The 20,830-nt window shown below is 34.6% G+C and overlaps 2 protein-coding genes and 1 long non-coding RNA gene across 5 annotated transcripts in view; all 3 read left to right on the plus strand.

Moving 5' to 3' along the window:
* Positions 1-2,404, plus strand: part of LOC21401709 (serine/threonine-protein kinase RIO1) — a 10,588-nt gene extending 8,184 nt beyond the window's left edge. Inside the window, exons 7-12 of the mRNA XM_024169132.1 lie at positions 248-324; positions 753-836; positions 923-1,015; positions 1,119-1,226; positions 1,298-1,366; positions 1,701-2,404. Of these exons, the coding sequence (XP_024024900.1) occupies positions 248-324; positions 753-836; positions 923-1,015; positions 1,119-1,226; positions 1,298-1,366; positions 1,701-2,156 (887 nt within the window). The 3' untranslated portion in view covers positions 2,157-2,404. The remainder of the gene's footprint in view (positions 1-247; positions 325-752; positions 837-922; positions 1,016-1,118; positions 1,227-1,297; positions 1,367-1,700) is intronic.
* Positions 2,405-3,888: 1,484 nt separating this feature from the next.
* On the plus strand, positions 3,889-6,197 carry LOC21401710. Of its 2 annotated transcripts, none has more exons than XM_024169143.1 (3): positions 3,889-4,058; positions 4,249-4,303; positions 5,973-6,197. In XM_024169143.1, the coding sequence occupies exons 1-3, from the start codon at positions 3,977-3,979 to the stop codon at positions 6,190-6,192; spliced, it is 357 nt and encodes a 118-aa protein (XP_024024911.1). In that variant the 5' UTR covers positions 3,889-3,976; the 3' UTR covers positions 6,193-6,197. The 2 variants fall into 2 exon arrangements, with proteins under 2 accessions (XP_024024911.1, XP_024024912.1); XM_024169144.1 differs by lacking the exon at positions 5,973-6,197 and adding an exon at positions 4,903-5,573.
* A 4,401-nt stretch (positions 6,198-10,598) lies between these two features.
* LOC112092592 lies at positions 10,599-12,920 on the plus strand. Of its 2 annotated transcripts, none has more exons than XR_002902660.1 (4): positions 10,599-10,793; positions 11,967-12,051; positions 12,140-12,390; positions 12,624-12,920. It is a non-coding gene; the product is annotated as an uncharacterized LOC112092592 (long non-coding RNA). The 2 variants fall into 2 exon arrangements; XR_002902661.1 differs by having other exon boundaries at positions 11,976-12,051.
* Positions 12,921-20,830: the final 7,910 nt, after the last annotated feature.

Here is a 20,830-nt window from a genome sequence, read left to right on the forward strand (position 1 = left end):
TCTTTCCCATTTTACTGTGGTTGCAAGTTTAACTTGGTTGAGTTACTAACCTGTTAAGACCATTCTCCTTCATGGTGTTCTTAATGTAAATTGATTGTCTCTCTCTCTCTCTCTTTCTTTTGTTTTTTATTTTTTATTGAGTCACTTTCTGGGCTCCTTTGCTAAGTTCTTGTGAGCATGGCTCAAAGTTACATTGTCATTTGCCTGAGCTTCTGATTCCTGATGGATCTGTGTGGTGCTCTTACAGGAAAATCGGGTTGGGCTGCACCTCGTCTTAAAGATGCCGCTTTATCACTAGACAAGCTACGTGAAGGTTATTTGGAGGTGTGTTTTAATCCTTGAAGATTATGTTGTATACAATTTTAATAGTAAGATTAACAACACATGTAGAACCTGCCTCCAAATTGATGGCTAAAGGCAGGTGCTAAAAGTTGTGTTCTTTTACTTTACTCCCCTCAATGACGCATTGGAGAAAGAGCCTTCCCACTCAAAGAAGACCATTTGAGATTATGTAGAGGCGGTTGACGCTAGTCGAAGGGGTTGGTTTATAATTTAGATAAATCCACTTTCAAGAAGCCAAAGTCATGGTCACTTACATGCGTGTGTGCCTTTTCTTATGATGTCCAACTCTGGCTTTGTATGAATAATTTAAGTTGTCTTGTGCCAGTCTTGGTGTTGATGAGAAGTTGTCATGCTTCGTATTTGTATTTGTTTGCATGTTTCGGTGTAATGTTTTTATGATTCTATGACAGATGATAATTGCCATGAGGACATTATATCAAAAGTGCAAACTGGTGCATGGAGACCTCAGTGAATATAACATACTTTATTATGAGGTAAGCATATATTTAAATCTCTTATATATTTGTTAATTGTTATACATGTTATTATTTGGGGTCAAGTATTCCCTGATTTTTCACAGGGTCACTTGTATATTATTGATGTTTCGCAATCAGTCGATCTGGACCATCCTCATGCCCTCGATTTTCTGCGTGAAGATTGTGTTCATGTTTCTGTAAGTTATACTGGATAGGGTGGATGTTGAAACTTGTTTTATTTGAGGCGACATTATTTTTGGCAGCAAAGCTTATCGAGTATTTATGTGCGGTGGCATGCAGGATTTTTTCAAGAAACATGGTGTAGCTGTTATGACAATCCGAGAACTATTTGATTTTATAGTTGATCCTTGTATTGCTGACGAAGCTGTGGATAGTTATCTTGAAGAGGTATTGTGCCTACCTTATGTGGTCAAATATTTTGGAGAATTTCTATCTTGACTCCATTTGATTTCTTTCAGATACAACAAAAAATTATGTCGAGAGATGTATCTGCAGAGGATGAAATTGCAGACTCCGTATTTGTGCAGGTATACCATTTTTAGCCAGCATCTTTGGAGTTCCTTTCTTAATTTTGTATAACAAAGTTTGGTCTAGCGGATAGCCATATATGTATATATATTAAACCTTTATATAACTACATGCTCCTCAAGCTACGAAATGAATGCGTGAACGTTAAAGTTTGTAATGTTCTTTCCTATCTTATGCACATCAAGTATATTATACTTGCCTCTTTGAGATTAACGATACGTTGAGAAAAAAGTCTGGAAATAGCTGGGTCAAAATTTACTGACAGGCTCCGTTACGAATTAGGATACAAGAAAGCGATGTTGAAACTAATAAACTTTTTTGTTCTATTCTCAGTCATATATTCCAAAGACATTGGATCACGTGAAAAATGTTGAGGAGGATGTAATACGGCTGACTAGTGGTCAGGACACCGGGGATATGTACTATAAGACTATTACCGGACTAAAGCAGGCTCTTTCTAGAGATCAACCGGCTTTGGTCGAGAAACAACAGAAGCAGCAGCCTGAGGCGAATGTCGTTGAAGATTCAACGGCCAATCCATCTGGTCATTCTAACCTGCCTGAGATTGAGTCAGAATCTAGTGCAGATGAGGATGAAGAAAACTCGAGAGATTTTGAAGAGAGTTCTTCATCTGAAACCGAGTCACATGCTCCTGTTGATAGGAAAACTGCTAGAAAAGAGAACAAAAAGAAGGTCAAAGAAGAGAAAAGGGAGGCTCGGAAGAATAAGGTGCCCAAGGCTGTGAAGAAGAGAAAGCAAAAGTTGGCAAAAGCCCACAAGACAAGGTAGCTGTTTCCCTATTAAATGGCTGCACTTAAGATTAGCTATTTTGGTAATGGCCATGTAAAAGCTAAATGGACAAAGAATTGAGCAGTTTTTTCGTTGTTTGATAATTATCAATTGAGCATTCAATTTTGGTAACTTAAGCAATGTGTGTTGTCCGTTTATTCTTGCCTCTTAATGCTTCTTGGGTAGAGTGAAAGGTATAGAGATCCATAAAAGACAACAAACTGCGGAATCAAATTTTGAAGTTACAAATCCAGATGTAATTAAGTGGTTACACGCTTTCTCTTTTTTTTTTTTTTTTTTTTTTTTTTTTTTTAACTATGTTATTTTTGTTATTTTTTAATATTCTCGAAGTTTTGTTAAATTTCAACTCAAGAATGAAATTTTACCGTTATAGTGTAACTCTCTCTTGTTTTTAAGGCCTATAGTTAAATTCTTCAGATTTCACCTTGAGTTCAAAGAATACGACTTGCGCTTAACGTCGAAGTCAATAAGATGGTCTACTGTGGTGTAACGGGTCTTGTAGTGCACAGTTTCACAACAGTCATAGATCATTGTCCTTCAATGGTAAACATGCAATCATGTATGGAATTTAAGCTTCGTTCTTTTCGCTGCTTCGAGTTTTATTACAGTAAAAAGCTCTCAGAAACAGTCACATTTAACTTTTTTGCTACAGTAAAAAACTCTCACACAATATCACATCTCAACTCGAATTAGCGAACCGAATGGGCTCTTAGATCGCAATTTTATCAAGAGTTGTCGACATTGGTTTTTCTGCAAGTATAAAACTATCAGTGCCTAGATTTTAGAAAAAAATTGGATGGAGATATTGATAGAAAATAGGGACCCTAACGTTTCACAATCATAAAAATTTAGGGGATTGTGGCGCAAATTTTGGCTATTTAAAAAAAAAAAATGTCAGCAGCGTCTCAAAACACCTCTCCCAAAATACGAATTTTTTTTTTTTATAATGTTGGTACATAAACTTTAAGTATTATGACATTTTGGTTCTTAAATTTTTATTTCAATAATCATTTTTAAAATTCTTAATTTTTGACGGTTTTGGTCCTTTATATTAAACATTGACGAGTGATTTTCATCATTTAAAATAATAAACCATATGTTGACTGTGCATTAACTTTAAAATTTTATAAAAATAGTTATATGTAGCACATTAAAGTTATTGAAAGATAGGATGTTTTGCACTTAGAGTAATTATTTATGTAAGATTTTTCAGTTGCTAGGCGATAAAAATGTGATTATTTATATTAAATTACATAAATCCTTCATCAATTTTTACGTTCAGGATCAAAACTGTTAAAAAGCAAAAATGTAAAGATAAATGTACTAAAATTAAAAGTTCTAATATCATTTTAATTAAATATTATATTAATAAAAGGGTATTAATTATGAATAAAAAGTTAGACTCATACATTTTTAAAGATAAATTCTTTAATTTTCTCTTGAAATTTTGGTGGCATACCCACAATTTTTTGGGAAGGAAACAAAAGATAATTGTCAAAAATGCCATCAATAAATAATATTTTATTTATGTAACTGTTATTAAATTTATCTGTCAATAATTTGTAGATTATAGCGCGTTTTCTCGGAAAGAAAGCGGGCTATTTTCTCGGAAAGAAAACGGGCTAGAAATCCACGGGCCCATTGATAAGCCCAATAGCCTAAGGCGGTCGTGTCTACTGTCTCCCAAACCACATGTAAGGGCTATCTCGACGTTAATGGTGGTGGCAGCTGTGTTTCACTAGGGTTTTTCTTTCACTAAACTCTCGGCAACCACTCCATTTTCTCTCTGTGTCTTTGCAATGGCGAAAAACCGGAACAAGAAGAAACTAAACAGTTCTGCTATGGAAATCGCGACGGATTCGCTTTCAGATGCTCCTCAAGGTACTCACTCGTTTCATGGAAAAGAGCTTGTCCTGTGTTTGGTTGCCGAGAAAAACGTGAGAAAGAAAATTTTAAAAAAATGGCAGAATACTTACTTTTGTTATTTTTTGCAATTTTATGGTCGAAATTCTTAATTTGTCATTAGAATTAAACACAAAAAAAATAATCTTTGTTCATTTTACACATACAGCGATGGACACCTCAGAGCTTGGAGTACAAGACCCAGATTCTGATGATCGCAATTTGTAAGTTTCAACTCTCTTTTAGAACTACTGTTCGCCATTAACAATATGGGAAATTATTCTTTTTTGGCTCTAAAGAATTTTTTTGTTTCTTTTTGTCATTGAAAGATTTGTATTGTTAGACTGACGATCTAATAATAGGATTTTGGGTATTAATTACTAAAGAAATTGTTTTTTTTTCTTTTTGTCATTGAAAGATTTGTGTTGTTAGACTGACGATTTAATTACTTAACTTTAAAGAACCAGAGAGACTATAAGAAGAGTATATTTCCTAATGGAGTTAAGATTTGAAAACAAATGTTTTATTTGTATTTGGTAAGAGGAAAAGAAAAAATATGATGTAAGGTGTAAAACCTGGGTGAGGAAAATGAAGAGTAAGGACATGATTTGTTTTCTTATTGTGTTCGGCAAAGATTTCCTCGTTTAATTCCTGGATATTGTATTGAGAGATTAAAATTGGCGTTTTTGAAGAATTTGAGAGACCTCTCGCCCAATCCATTCCTTCTTTTTCGACTATTATAGGTACTCTTTTGTAGAGCTCTTTGAGGCTTAAAAACAACTCATCGTCTTCATGTAAGCATGCCCTTTATTTCTTGAACCAGGAAAGTAAAGAAGGGAAGACCAATGAAGAGAACAAAAAATGTACGCAAGAAGAAATCCGTAGCGAAAGCCATAGCTAAAAACGAGCAATCAGTTGAGAAAGTCGTGAAGAACGAGAGCAAAAAAATGAGAATCCAATCTGCCAAGTTGCTGTATGAGTGAATAACCAAGTGTCTGACTGACCATAGCATCGTTACTATTATATAAAAGGCCTTACAAACATCAATTCTTTCTAGTTCCTCTGCACCAATTTTGTTTCCTTTTTATTTTTTGGCCGTTGTGCAATATATTTTCTTAGTCTTGGATAAGCTCCTTATATAGTTAAATATTTTTTACAGTCCAAACAAATTTCTGTCAGATTGGATATTGTTGTACACGGTATCATGTTTATATATTGTTGTACACGGTATCATGTTTATTTTAATGTGGAATGTGTTTATGACTTGGATAAACTGGAATCACATTCTACCAAAGGGCAATTTGTTTCTCAGATCATAGGCGCAGACAAAATCCTTATTATGGGGGGTTTATGTATGATTTCTATATGCTGCTTAGTTTCCTTTTTAGTGTAGTCAACTCTTTTGTATATTTACTGAGTTTTTGTACATGATCAAAGCAATATAATTAACTACTTTTCCCCTTGATTACTAGCCTGAAAAACTTAAGGGTTTGGACCGACTATTAGAGCCGATTATTAGTTCCTGGTGCTCTTAGCATGAGCTTTGTACCAAAATTGTTTGGACATTAGGTGTGTATCAAGACCAAAGATCTCTGCCACCTTTGTTGGTTTCTTTTTCTTGCTTTGATCACCACCACGTTAGAAATCACCTTATCTTCTATCACACCATTGTTGTCATCTTCCTCGAATTTTCAGTGTCCATTAACAATGAAAACCCGATTGTTCAGATATCTTCCTCGAATTTTCAGTGTCCATTAACAATGAAAATCTGACTGTTCGGATTGCTACTATAGAACTTAATGGCAAGAATTTCATGGAGTCTTAATCCACTTGAATTTCACTCACGAGTAAATTTAAATTTTAATGTTACTGGTGATGCCCTTCCTCCTGCAGAAACCGATCCCAATTATTCGACATGGGAGGCCAAAATCTCAGTAATTTCTTTGTTGCTGCAGTGCAACCTGAAATTTCAAAAATCTCTCTTTTATTGATGCATACAAGGACTATTGGGCAGCTGCCAACAAAACCTGCTCTAAATAGAGTTCACTCCACACATATTTCAGATCAAGTGACTGGATCTCAAGGACTCCAAGCATCAATCACCATTTATTAGAATACACTCGCAAGTTTGTTCAACGAAATTGATTTTTGTCCGAAAATCGAATTAGAGCGTGTTGAAGATAGAAAAAAAGTAGCTGAGAAGTTAGAAGTGGAAAGGGTATCTGTTCTTATTAGGACTCAACTGTCAACTGAAAGCATGATCAAGTTTGTGCTCCAGTCTTGGGGAGAGAACCAATTCTTGAACTTGAAGAAATTTTTGCGCTTGTTCGTCGAGAAAGACAGCAGGAAGGAACTCATGGGTGGAACCACATGTGAAGGGAGGGTCACAGCTGTGGAGAACTATCCTCTAGCAGTGACAAAAGGCCAGCCAACACCACAGGCAACCAAAGACGGGAAGAAGGACAAAGGATGGCGTGACTTATGAAATAAGCCATGTTTTGCTCGAGAAAGTTGTAGGAAATTCCTTGGAAAACCAGAGAATTACGGCCGATGAGAAAGCTGGAGATAATGGCCTCGTTCATTTCATCAATTCGTGTTTTCAATTTTAATTTTATTACAGTTAAAAGCTCTCACAAAAAGTTGTATCTAACTTTTTCTGCTACAGTAAAAAACTCTCATATAAATTCACATCTCACCTCAAATTAAAAAGTCGAATCAATGAACTGAATGAGACTTATGTTCTTCACCCGACCGTGGCTTCTGAAGAAACAAAAGACAGGTCTAACTTTGAAACCAATTATGTAGTCAAACAATTGAATCAGACTGTTTCAGGTGCTTGTTCTTTTGACCAAACAAGTTAGAAAACACGAAAAGTATCCCCTCAATTTTGTTTAAATACAACTGAGTTTTTTAAAATTTAAAAAGTATCCCTTATGTTTTTTAAAATTAGGAAAATACCATTCATCTTTTGACTTTTAATCAGCTAAATTATTTGAGAAGACAATTATACCCTCACAAGCCAAGGACATGATATTAGAGCCCCCCCCCCCCCCCCCCCCCCCCTTTTTCCCCCCCCCCCCCCCCCCCCCCAAAAAAAAGCCCTATTGAGAATGTGATTATTATTATTATTATTATTATTATGAATAGAATATGAACAAAACTATTGAGATGATTTTTTTCTCTGTTTTTTTAGAGTTTCAAATATGACTGTGGAATCCATCTTAGCAAGGTGTGAGGGGGCTGATAACAATTTGAATGGGGATGATAGAACAACTTATCATCACCCACAGATGATAGTGATCAAGAGTGGTTGAATGGCCGTGGGTATTGTGATGAAGAAACTAGTAGCGAGGATTTCAATGATCTTGTTGATCGTGATGACGTTTATTGATCCAAACAGTAACATACCTAGAGTTTCCACCAGCCGTGGATGAAACAATAACAAATGTTCAAATTCTTCGTGCAAATTTCACATTCTAAATCTACAGTATTTTCTCATAAAAAAATACACATAAAACGAGAATAGTTCTGAATTATGATTATAAATTCATGAACCAAACGTCCATTGAGATCAACTTCAAAAAAAAAAAAAAAGTATTTGAAAGTTGGTATAAGGAAGCCAAGGGCAATTTAGCCATTTTAAAAAAAATTAAATCAGAAAACTTAAAAGAATGGATGATTTTTGTATGATTTTAAAAACACAAGGGATGCTTTTTGAAATTTAAAAATCTCAAAAGTAAATGTTGTATTTAGGTTAAATTGGGGGATACTTTTTGAATTTTCTCCAAACAACTCCGTTCACTTCACCGATTCGAATTTAGAATTTGAGTTTTGGTACAGTAAAAAGCTTTCAGAAACAGTCACATCTAATTTTTTTATTACAATAAAAAACTTTCACATAAAATCATATCTCAACTTAAATTATAAACTCAAATCAGTAAAATAAACGGAAACTGTCTGTGTTAACTGAAGGTTATTTTCTGGCATGCTTATCATATGGCCAAAGGGTGGACTTTTGTGTACGGCATGACTCGGACCATGGATGGATAGAAGCGAAGGCTCCAACCGATAAGACATTCTTATCACCATCAGATTTCTAGATTAAAAGAAATAATAATCAATATTCTTATAATCATGAAACAACCGCCTATATCCAAAAGAGAATAATCTATAATGAAGAAAGATTTTTTGCTTTGTTTTTGTTTTTTGTTTTTTATTTCCTTGAAGAAGAAAGAACAATCTATACTCAACAAAAAAAAGAAGAAAATCATTTATATTAGGAGATGTTTGGTTTATGAATTAAAATTATAAAATTATAACTATTTTTTATTTACGTGTATTTTTTATGAGAAAAAATACTAAAGTGAACCATGAACCATAATTCAAATCATGATATGAATCTCCTTACCAAACGTTTCTTTAATGTCTTACAAAATTTATTATTAAAAACTGCTATGAAATATGATAGTAGACCTAGAGTTTCGACACTGCTGTTTTGCAATTCACTTTTTTTTAATGTCACTTTAACTGCAACTTAATGCGTTTTTTTTTTTCAATAGTATTCTTTATTCACCCAATCTGATCCAGTGAAGGAAAAAGTGTCATATTCAGTCTCTAACTTGTCATTTGAATAACAATATAAAACAAAAACCATACTCTTATTAGTCTCTAACTACCTAACATTAACAAGAATTTGTAAGGGGTGTGCAATCTAACCAAACCAAACCATTTATTTTAGATAAGTACAAACAAATCAATTATAGATTGGTTTTGAAATTTTCAAACTAAATCAAACCATTTATTATAATCAAATTTAGATCAAACCAAACCAATCACATTTGTTTTGTTTTGGCTGGTTTCAACTAATATTAATCATTCTATTTTTAAAGTAACCAAAACTATATTGTAATAATTAATACACAATCATTTATTACTCAATAAATAAATATTCATATAATAAAAAATCATTCATATCAAAAATAAATTATTTAAATATGTTAGATAAAAAATACCTACAAACCGAACATGATAGCATATAATAAAATAACAAATTATATTTTGAAAATTGTATAAGATAGATATAATTTCTCATGATATACAAACAAAAATAGATTTGGTTTGGTTTTTTTTTTTTTTAATAATAATTCTACACACCAAACCAAGTAAATTAGTTTTTGTTTTTAACAATTAAACTGATTATAATTTAATTTGGTTTGCTTTTAGTTTGGTTTGATTTGGTCTGGTCAGTTTAATTGATTTAGATGATTTGATGCATAGCCTTGGAATAGGAGTGGTAATATGTAGCTAGAAAGAGCATACTTTGTGTTGAGAATCCCATTGGCCAAAAATGGCAAATAAAATCTTATCAAATTCATACTTACCCAATTGGTTTAATTACATTTCTGCTGAAAAAATTTTACCTTAGAGAGGAGAGGTTGGATTTGGCTTTCAATTGGAAAGTCAATTTCAAACATAGCTTAAAAGGAAATGACATAAATAGAGAGCTCAATGTAGAATCCAAACGAAAATTCTTGAAAGGAAATGACATTAGTATAAAATAGAGAGCTAAATATGGTTCTAATGTGCTTGATGCTCTTTACGGTTGGATAAGAATTTCTCAACCAAAATCATCTCAGATTCTCAATGGATATTCTTTAAATTCCCTTGTGATTTTCTTTTCCATTTTTGTTAACTGAATTTATTAAAACTGTCTTCTTCTTTTTTTTTTTTGACTTTCTTAAATTTTAAAGGGTGTTAAAATATATCTACTTCCGTAACAAAGAAATAATCATATTAAACATCAATAAGACAGGACTATAATTGAACAACATGATCACTTGTTTAGGTATGTACAGCTATAGTTCATTTATTTTTTTAAAAAAAGTTCATTCTCTCTTTTCTTATCTACTTCATTCGTATTCATTTATTGAGGGGATTTATATTGCCATTCTTTTGAATATAAATTGTAGATTTGGGCAAATTATTCATGGATTATAAATACATAAACATAAAAAGAAATGATTATATATAAACATTCTTTTATGTTAAATTCAAATCTAAATTAAGTGTGTTTTAATATCTTTTATCAAAAAGAATAAAAAAAACCCCAAAATTCTATGTGTAAGGAGGTGGTGGTAGAAACTTTTATTTTCTTTTTGACAATTGTTTGTTGCACTTGACAATTGTACAATTAGCTAATTAGGCAGGTTCTTTATGATGAAATCCAAAAGAATCCAAGCAAAAAATAAAATAAAATAATAAAAATAAAGCAATCTAAAAATCCATGTGTTCTTATTTTTTTGCTTGTAATCCTTGGAAAGATTGGGAGGACCTCTTCTCATCTCATACTTTAAGAGGGTGTTTGGTATGAGATAATTTTAAGAGTAGGAATGAAAATTTTATAATTTTTATGTTTGATATAATTGTTAAATTTTTTTAAAATTTAAAAAAATAAAACCTATAATTTTTATATTATCACATTTTGAGGTAATCTTAAACCCAGCTGGTGTTATTCACTTTCCCAATAAAGTTAAATATCACGGAAAAAAAAGCCCTAACCTCTCTCTCTCACATTCACGTCTCTCTTAGATTGTCACCCATCTCTTCCCAGCTAGCCTCCTCTCTCTCATCTCGTGTGGCACCGCTCGACCACGCCGCTGCTGCCTTCCATTCAGCCACGCCGTCGCTGGACTTTTCTGTGCCGCCACCACCAGGGTATGTTATTATCTTGTTTTTTTTTCTTCTTTTCTTCTTGTTGAATCCGCATCAGCCTGGATTTTTTTTATCCCCAAATTTAGAGATCTCGGTGAAGAAGAGAAATTTGTCTTGTTTAGGATAGAAGCGCATCTTTTTTAAAGAGAAATTTCTCGACCAGATCACCTTTTGGATATTTCTTTCAATGCAGAGCACCTTTTGGATATTTCTTTCAACGCAGAGCACCTTTTGGATAATGGACTTTCTTTCAAAATCTTCATTAATGGATATTCTTTTTGAGGGCAACGCAGAGCACCTTTTGGTTTAGTGCAGGAAAAAAAGAAAAGAAAAAAAAAGAAAAAGAAAAAAAAGAGAGAAAATAGCTCTATTTTTCTTGTTGAATCCATTAATGATGGCATTACCTTTGGTTGAATCTATTTCTTATTGAATCTGTTAATGATGACCATTGCCTTTGGTTATCCGGTTACAATGCCATGGTTATGGTTTAGAGCAGGAAAAAAAGAAAAGAAAAAAAAGAGAGAAAATAGCTCTATTTTTTTTTTTTTTTTTGGTTGAATCCGTTAATGATGTCATTGTCTTTGCTTGAATCTATTTCTTATTGAAACTGTTAATGATGACCATTGCCTTTCGTTGAATATATTTCTTGTTGAATTCGTTATATACATGGCTGAATTTTTTCTTTATAATCAGTATGCTTATTTCTTTTTTCCCATCAATGAGCAGCTATGAATCTTCTTCCATTGGAGCCAAAAAGAAAAAAAAAAAGAATTGTGGCTATTTTGGTTCAATATATGGAGGTGTTAAATGAAATGACTTTTTTGTTCATTCTTATGATATTTGTAATTATTAGTAAGAGACGTTTGCGTAGAAATAGATGGGGTGAGAGTTCTTATCGACGACATCATATATGCCAACTAAATTACCATCGATTGATACATGAGAGTGACTTAGTATGTCTTGAAAGCACTCGTATGGATAGGAGAACATTTGCTATCCTATGTAACTACCTTAGAACCATTGGCAATTTGAGGGGAACAAAAATATGGATGTTGAAGAATTTGTAGCTATATTCCTACATATATTAGCTCATGATAAAAAAAAATAGGATTATGAAACGCTTATTTTCACGCTCGGGTGAAACAATAAGTAGACAATTTAATATCGTCTTAAAAGTGGTGTTAGGCCTCCATGAAGTATTGCTAAAAAGGTCAGAGCCAGTTCCAGAAAATTCCACGGATGAAATATGAAAATGGTTAAGGTGAAAATTTTAAATATCTCTAATTCTTTATTATTTGTATGTTAATATGCGGTAGGTATGTGAGTTAAAATTATTATTTGTATTTTAGAACTGTTTGGGAGCCCTTGATGGAGCATACATCAAGGTCAATGTGTCTGCAGTGGACACGCCTAGGTACCGTTCCAGAAAGGGTGAAATTGCCACCAAAATGTTGGGAGTATGCTCTCAAGATATGCAATTTATATATGTATTTCCCGGATGGGAGGGTTCCACAGCTGACTCAAATGAGATGCTTTATCTAGGAGGAATGGGTTGAAAGTTCCACAAGATAAATATGTATCTTCTTGAAAGTTCTACAAGGTAAATATGTGTATGCATTTTAATTTTTCTAATAAATATTGAAATGATTTACAGGATATTACTACTTATGTGATGTTGGTTATCCTAATGGTAAAGGCTTTTTGGCTCCTGATGGAGGACAACGCTACCATTTAAATACATAGACATACCCTCCTGAGGACATTTAGACTTTTGAAGGGGTGATGGTCAATTCTTAAGGGAAAATCATTCTATCTTATCAATGTACAATGTAGGATTATTGCCGCACATTAGGAGGGAAATGGCTATTCATCCTTATGAAAGACAATTGGAAGTAGACGAAGACCGCATGTTGTTTTCTTCATAACTTAATTAGGAGGGAAATGGCTATTCATTACACACATATTGAAACATCCAATGCTTGGACTGCATGGATAAATAACTTCGCTAGGAAAATGTTTGACCAATGGTGGGAAAATCGCCATTGATATGGTTTATGTATGACATTGTTGTTGTGATGAATAATAAATATGAATGACATTGTTGTTGTGATTCATAATAAATATGTATGACATTGTTGTTGTGATTCTTAATAAAATTGTATGACATTGTTGTGATTTTTTAATAAAGATATATTGATGTATTGTTTTGTTTTATCTAGTATTATTGGTTTTGTTTTCATATTAAAATGTGTAATTTGTACACAGAATGGATGCTAATGGAAGGAAGCATCAATGGACTGCTTTATTTTTTTTTTTGACAATTGTACAATTAGCTAATTAGGTAGGTTCTTTATGAGGAAATGCAAAAGAATCCAAGCAAAAAATAAAATAAAATAATAAAAATAAAGCAATCTAAAAATCCATGTGTTCTTATTTTTTGCTTGTAATCCTTGGAAAGATTGGGAGGACATCTTCTCATCTCATACTTGAAAAAGGTTCACAACATCTCCGGTTTTGCTACTCTACAGCTAACCCCCACGGTAAGCTTCATTAACAGCGCCATTTCACCACCTCATCACAATAGAATCAATCTTGAACAATCAAACATGTTATCCAGCCCCAGGTGGCACTTCACAAGCTCAGATGTCTAAGATTCAGAATCAATGACTTAATTCGAGTTAAAATGTGACTAAGTCATTCGAGTTAAAATGTGACTTTATATGAAAATTTTTTATTATAATAAAATTTAAATTTTAAACTGATAAAATAAATAAGACCTAAATCATCAAAATGTCCAAAGGATCAAAGTCAAAATTTACGAAAGACCCAAATTGAGTTGGTGAGGAAGTCTGAGGGTTTGTTCTTTTGATGTTTTTGAGTTAGGTAACTTAAGTGTAGATTTTGAGTTGAGTTTGAATTATAACTTGAGTTGAAGTTGTAATTTGAGTTTGTGTTGTACATTTGAGTTATGATATGAGATAAGAATCTTTTTGAGTTTGTGTTTGAGTGAGTCAAAACTTGAATTTGTATTTAAATAGTATTTTAATAAAAACTCAATGCTGATGAAAAATTTTAATAGGATATGTGGGTATGATTTTATTTATCTTTTCGTTATCAACGCATAGAAAAAAAAATCATCTCAATCAGAATTAAAACGAAAAAGTTATAGCATTTTTAAGAATATAAAAAATACTGTTCATTAATTTGAGTTTGAGTTTCTGAACTCAAGTTGAAGGAGAAATCTAAGGGCATGTTCTTTTGTTTAAAAAACTCAAAAAAAGACAACTTGAGTTCCAACTTTATTTAAGTTCACGTTCTTTTAAGTTTCAACTTTATTCAATTTTACTCAACTTTATTCAAGTTACAACTTCAACTCAAGTTATAATTCAAATTCAATTTAAAAACTACACTCAAGTTATACTCCAAAAGAACAACTCTTTAAACTCGAGTTTTAGGCCCAAACTTAAATTCAAACTTAAAAAAAAGATGAATTCAAATAAAATTATAACTCGAATTATTTTTTTTTATTTTTCACTCAAAAACACCCCAGCTGAACAGTCCTGAGTGACCGCACCGTAAATTTCCTTGTCGTAGTCTTCTTCGTTGTCAGTGAAATTGCAGTCTCTCTCTCTCTCTTCTTATTCAGTTTTTCACTCACCATTCTCTCTCTCTCTCTCTTGCTTAAATGGCTTCCTCACTGAAGAAAGGTCTCTGCTCGAGCTGTGAGGCCAAGACGACTCAATTCAGAGATGGTTGGAAGCTTCGCAATGGAGGATTCGCCAAGCTCTGTGAGACTTGTGGGTAAGCAATTGCTCGTTTTCATCTCTCTCTCTCTCTCTCTCATTTAATTCTTCTAAACGCATTTCTTTAATCTTTTTGTTGCTGTTGTTAATCGCAATGTGCATTGTTGATCTCTGATTCTTTTGGTATTTTATGAGGAATTTTCGTTGAATGAGTTTTGTTTGTCGATTTTCCGTGCATTTTTCTCAATTTCGCTTCTGTAGACGTTTGAATGTTTGTTTTCAACAAACAAACAAACGTAATGTTTAATAAATGCCTTGTTTTTATGCAATTTTAATAGGTGGTTATATATATATATATATATCATGTAATGGTTTACAAGAATCTGAACCTTGTTTTCAAGTTCATCTACTTCCTGTGCAGCATTGAGACGTTTGTTTTATGCTCTCTTTCACTTGCAAGTTGACTCATTCTGTTTAAAGATGTATTTAAGTATGAAAATGTATTAATTTTGATTGCTTTTCAGCATGCGGGTCAGAGTTTTGATTGCTTTTCAGGATTTAATGAAATTTGTTTGATGTAAGATTATGCTTAAATTTATAGGTTCCATAAGTAGGTCTAGTCTCACATGTGCTTGTGATTTCGTCCATTCTGGAACCAGTGACAAGCTGTATTAGTACCCAACCGAACCAAGGTATTTGGCTTGTTGCTTGGGGAAACACCTATCAAGCGGGCCGCATTAATTGTGTAAGCCTCCAGATGATCACCTTCTGCTGGAAACCAACCTTGGTGGGACCTACTATGTTAGCTCGAGTGTCCCTATCACTAGGAGAATAGGCTTATCAGCACTGGTGAATGGGGATTTCACCCATTTGTGCAGATGCATTATGGAAAACTATGAGCCTATTGTGGCCAAGTTGACAATATTTGCAGATTGGAGAGGTCCTCTCAAGTGGTATACGGATCTATTCCACTTAGTAAGTTTGGAGCCTAGAAGGGATAATTGAAGGTCGTGCCATCAAGGAAATTGTCTCAAAAGGGGTATTAGGTGACCCTCGCCACTTGAGAGAGAAGCTTACTAGGATTTAAGAAGTGGAATGCTCATTTTGTATGGGCCTTATTCTAGAAGGTCATGAGTTTAGTAGGGCCAAAACAAATAATATCGACACAAGAAGTGGGTTCACCAGGAAGCTGTCATTTGTTCATGTTTCGGTTAACAAATGCTTTAGTAATTCAATTATGAACACGTCCCTTTAATTGGAAACTTGACACCCTAGGAAGTTTGATTAAAGCTTCTTCAGATGCTACATGTGGATTTGTGGACCCTTTGAAGAAAGCACCAAGGATTGGATCAAGAGGTTGGGAGTACTACTAGTGGCTATATATCTTTCTTTTTTGTTTCTATTTTTGAAGATAGAAACTACCTATAAGAATACGCTGTAAAGCTCATAACTGTTTCAATATCAAATGATCCGGTGAAAGATGCTTTTATTAGAAGATGGCAACTTCTGCTAGATTGCATGAATGCGTCTTCTGATTAGGAGATCAAATTCAACTTTTTTCTAGATTCCACAGGCTTTTATTTATTAGATGGTTCATATCTTGCTTGCAAGGAAATTTTTATGCGTAAAACTGAAAAGGAAATATAAATTGAAGTTGGCACGTGGTTGAAACAAGTAAGAAGATTGAGAACAAAATAATTATGGACGATTCACTATTTAGGGAACATTCGATCTATTTTCTTTGGTGAGGTTTGCCTTGCGCTAGATGATGAAAGATTATATAAATGTCTGAAACTTATCTCCAGTTTTACAATTTTTCATAACTTTTTGATCAAGAGAACCTCAATGGTCTTTGTCCATATTAGGACTCTTAAACTTTATAATGTGTCCATATCCGTAGCAAAGAGTATATCAAGTAAAAATGCAGGCAATAAAGGGCTATTGAATTTAAGGATGCTTCCTAGAAGGCTACTAACCTCGAGCTTTATTGCAAAGAAGTCCAATCTTACTAATCTTGAGTTCTATTTGTCAGAAGACCACCATCTTTACCTTGTAGCTTCAACAATAGAAATTAGAAAGTAAAACACTTGGAAAGCTTGCTATCAAGATCATACATGAGAGTAAAAACGAAAAGACGACACATGAGAGGGCTACGTACCATAATGCCACCATCATAATGTCAACTTTGAAATAGATGATTCAAATACCATGGCATGTCTCTAGAGCTGAGATATGGTTGTGATCACTGGACTCCTTCAAATTGTTCTTACTAACAATAATTGTCAAATCTAAATATTTGTTTCACCCTACTTCATCGCTAAAGAAGGAACATGCATGAATTCTTTGGTGTTGCCTTTTTTAGTAGTGTCTCTTCCTTTTTTGTTGTTATTATGCTAATGTTTTGTCTTCTCATTGTGAGTGTGCCCACACACGTATCTAGGGAGATGCACATATCTTATACGAATACCAAACATATAATTCTTAGTCAAATACATGATCATGGAATTGATCTCAAAAGATTTTAGTGGAACTTAAATTAGCCCCACAAATTGCTCCAAGGTCGCCTATGAGCGAAACTTCTTGACGTGCTTGCGTATGAGTGGATTAGGTCCATAAGTTTCAAGAACCTATAAGTCTTGAACTCTTTTCTCAAGTTGGGTTACTAATGTTAAGATCATCTGAATAACTATCAATAAGTGCAAAGTTTATAGACAATTAACCCAAAATAAAGTCTTTGGATAAGGCGATAGGGTTTTTCTACAGAGTTCTGTTTGGTTAAAGGTTTTCTCAAATGTTTCTAAGCGTTTTAACAACGCCCCCCTTTACAAGAAAAACATTTAGTTGGAAAGGTGAGTTGCCAAATATCTAATGTCTATGAACGCAAATTGTTCATATTGACCATGAAAAGATTTTAACTTGCTAACAAGCCTAAAATGAAAGGAACCCAAGACTATGAAATACCATTTGTTGCCATCTTGCACCTTTATGGCAAGGTGGAATGTAAAGTGGCATGGTATCGTTTGCTTCATTAAGGCAAATCCAAATGCAGTTAGCCACTAGGTCTTGTGAATCGATTGCTCGCCTAGTGCACCTCCTAAATATCAAAGATAAATGCATTATTGGAGAAACTTTTACAATGCTTTCTCTACTTATTATGAGTATCATTGCTGTGAAGTGGTAATGATAATTTTTAGCTTTTTTTTCTAAATTGACACGTTATGTCACTAACAAGTAACTACCTTGTCAAGATGAAACGAAAAAAGAAAAGAAGAAGAAATACAATGAATAGATGAAGTTGTAACGTATACTCATATAAACTTTTTGAGTCTGCGAGACCGTCTTGAAGGATCATTATGAGAACACCTTGCGGGACCGCAGGAACACTTATTTTCTTTGCATTTGATCTGTAAATAGGGTTTCCTGCATGCCTTCTTGAATTTGGATCTTTTAGTCCTCTCCAGTTGTCACATGCCCCGCAAAAATCTTATCCTATATAAAGCTTGTCCTTTTGTCTCACAAGTTGCCATCCACTCTGTCAAAAGTAGTTTTCATCTTTTGTAAAATAATTCAAAAGTGGAATAGTGTGGTGTCCACTTTGTCAAAAGTATCAGGCTGTCCTCAGGGAATTTGCCTTCAGATTCACTAGTGCCCTCAGAGATTGGTTTCAAAGTCTTGGAGGATACAGGCAACTCCAGTTCATCAAAGCTGACACTACACACAACAACAATAACAACCCTTAATCCAAACTTCAAAGCAGACACTGCAGTAGGAATTTTTCCAAATTTCAATATTCCACCAAAAGACTCACACTTGTCCACATGTCTCAAAGTCCAACTTCAAATCTCTGGTGTGGAGCAAGTCCCATCTTCGTACATAGCTACACTCCATCATCAGCTCATCTATAGACTGCAGAATCATGCACAAAAACTACTTTTGACAAAGTGGACGGCATTCTATTCCACTTTTGACTTATTTTATAAAAGATGAAAGCTATTTTTGACAGAGTGGATGGCAAACTATAGGAGCTACAACCAGAATTACATAGATCTCTCCTTGCTACAAAGAGAGAATTAAAGGTTGTCTCCACCGGAGAAATTCATCAACTAGCATTGGCAGCCCTCAACAAACTCTGTGAAACACAAGAACTATTTTCCTCAATGATGAACAAGAGGTGATGACTTAGACTGATTTTGGTCGAGTTAGGAAATCAGGAATGAGGTTGTGGTTGCCTTTTATATGATTGACAGAAAAATCGTATCTTGCAAACCAATCTTTAAGTCTGAGTAATTGCGGATCAGGAAGGATTTTATTTTTAAAATAACCAGTGACCAGCTATTGGCTTGGAGAACGTATTCTCTGATCGTTGTTGAGTGTCAGTTGGTTCTTCAATTATGGGAGAAGATTCTCTCATAGATTCTCTCATTTCTCCATGGGTATGTTGATCATTAGACATTGTTGAAGTAGCCATTAACAGTCGCGTGACGCAGATTGAGATCATTGAATCCATTGAGCAAGTAGTATCTCCGAGACATTTTTTGATAATGAAATTCTATTTCTTTCTTTTCTAAAGAGCAACATTTCATTTCAAAGTACTCAAATCTTATCTGACAGGATAAGATTCACTCCAACAATGCCCAATGGCCAAGTGAGCGGTCAAGTGTGAAGAGAGTTGTAGGAATGCATGAGGTTGATTCGTTGGTCGCTCTTTCAGCACAAGTATTAGCTTTGACCAACATGATATCTGAGTTGACCACGAGGACAGCCTCATCGAGTAAGGAAGCAGTTATGGTCACAAGTACATCCTATGGGGGTGAAGGTAGTGATACTGAACAAGTGCAGTACGTGAACAACAAAAACTTCAATTACAGAGCCAACAACATGCCTAGCAACCTGCCAACTCATTATCACCCCGGACTCCGGAACCACGAGAACTTCTCATACAGCAACAACAGGAACGTGTTGCAACCTCTTCCGGGGTATAGTCAACCAGCAACTCAGCCTAAAGCATCGATAGAATAGCTGTTGGGCACATTCATTGTAGAGACAAGGGGGCGGTTCAACAAGGATGAGGCTAGACTTGATAGTATTGAGACTCATTGCACCAACATGAATGCCTCTATGAAGTCTATGGAGATGCAGATCTCCCAGCTCGCCAATTCTATCAAGGGGCAATCATTAGGGAACTTCCCGAGTGATGCCGAGAAGAACCCTAAGGATCAATGTAAAGCCATCACTTTGAGAAGTGGAAGCGAAGTGGAAAGCCCTAATCGTCAAGATGAGAAAGTTGATGAAGAGAACACCACACCGGTGGAAGAGTTTGAGAAGAAGACTAGTGATGAGCAGAAAAAGGAGGAAGCACCCAAAGTGAATCCGGGGTCAATTTCTTTCCCGGACAATTCTCCTATCATCCAACCAAAGCTGCCATTCCCCTAGAGACTCCAAAAGAAGAAGAGGGATGATCAATTTTTAAAGTTTTTTGATGTCTTCAAAAAGATCCAGATCAATATTCTCTTTGCAAACGCCTTTGAGCAAATGTCGAATTACGCAAAATTCATGAATGATATAATGTCAAGGAAGCGGAAATTGGAGGACTATGAGACAGTTAAACTCACGGAGGAGTGTAGTGCAATTCTCCAACGGAAGCTACCGCAAAAGCTTAAGGATCCCGGCAGTTTCACCATCCCATGTACAATTGGTGGGTCAACTTTTGAGAGAGCTCTTTTGCGACTTAAGGGCGAGCATAAACCTCATGCCTCAATCGGTTTTCCAGAAACTGGGGCATGGAGAGGTCACCCCGACTACCATCTCATTGCAAATGGCGGATAGGTCCCTTACCTATCCAAGGGGAATCATTGAGGATGTTTTAGTGAAAGTTGACAAGTTCATTTTTCCGGTTGATTTTGTTGTGTTAGATATGGAGGAGGATTGAGAGATTCCCATCATTCTTGGGAGACCTTTTTAGCTACCGGAAGGGCCTTAATTGTTGTGCATAGCGGGAATTTGACTTTGAGGGTCAATGAGGAAGAAGTCAACTTCAACATCTTTAATTCATTGAAGTTTCCGCGTGAAGGCTCATCATGCAACCGGGTGGAGGTATTGGAATCGTGCACTAAAGAGTTCATTCAGGAGTTCTTAAGTGATGACTCGTTGGAACATAGTCTCACCAACTCCTTGGCCATGGAAAGCTGGGATGATGAGTATTTTTCTAAAAAAGAAGAGGTGGTAGATTGTGTTCTAGCCCTAGAAGCACTGCCTGGTGAAGCGACGAGCGAGACTCACATGGACATCTAGAGGAAC

Source organism: Morus notabilis, unplaced genomic scaffold (genome assembly GCF_000414095.1).
Source record: "Morus notabilis unplaced genomic scaffold, ASM41409v2 Scaffold285, whole genome shotgun sequence".
Classification (NCBI taxonomy): domain Eukaryota; kingdom Viridiplantae; phylum Streptophyta; class Magnoliopsida; order Rosales; family Moraceae; genus Morus; species Morus notabilis.

Excerpts from the sequence above, each read along its gene's own strand:
- LOC21401710 (XM_024169143.1), top strand. The coding sequence starts at position 3,977 with ATGGCGAAAAACCGGAACAAGAAGAAACTAAACAGTTCTGCTATGGAA. Across the intron at positions 4,059-4,248 it reads GCTTTCAGATGCTCCTCAAG|CGATGGACACCTCAGAGCTT; the intron begins GTACTCACTCGT and ends TTACACATACAG. Across the intron at positions 4,304-5,972 it reads GATTCTGATGATCGCAATTT|AAACCGATCCCAATTATTCG; the intron begins GTAAGTTTCAAC and ends TTCCTCCTGCAG.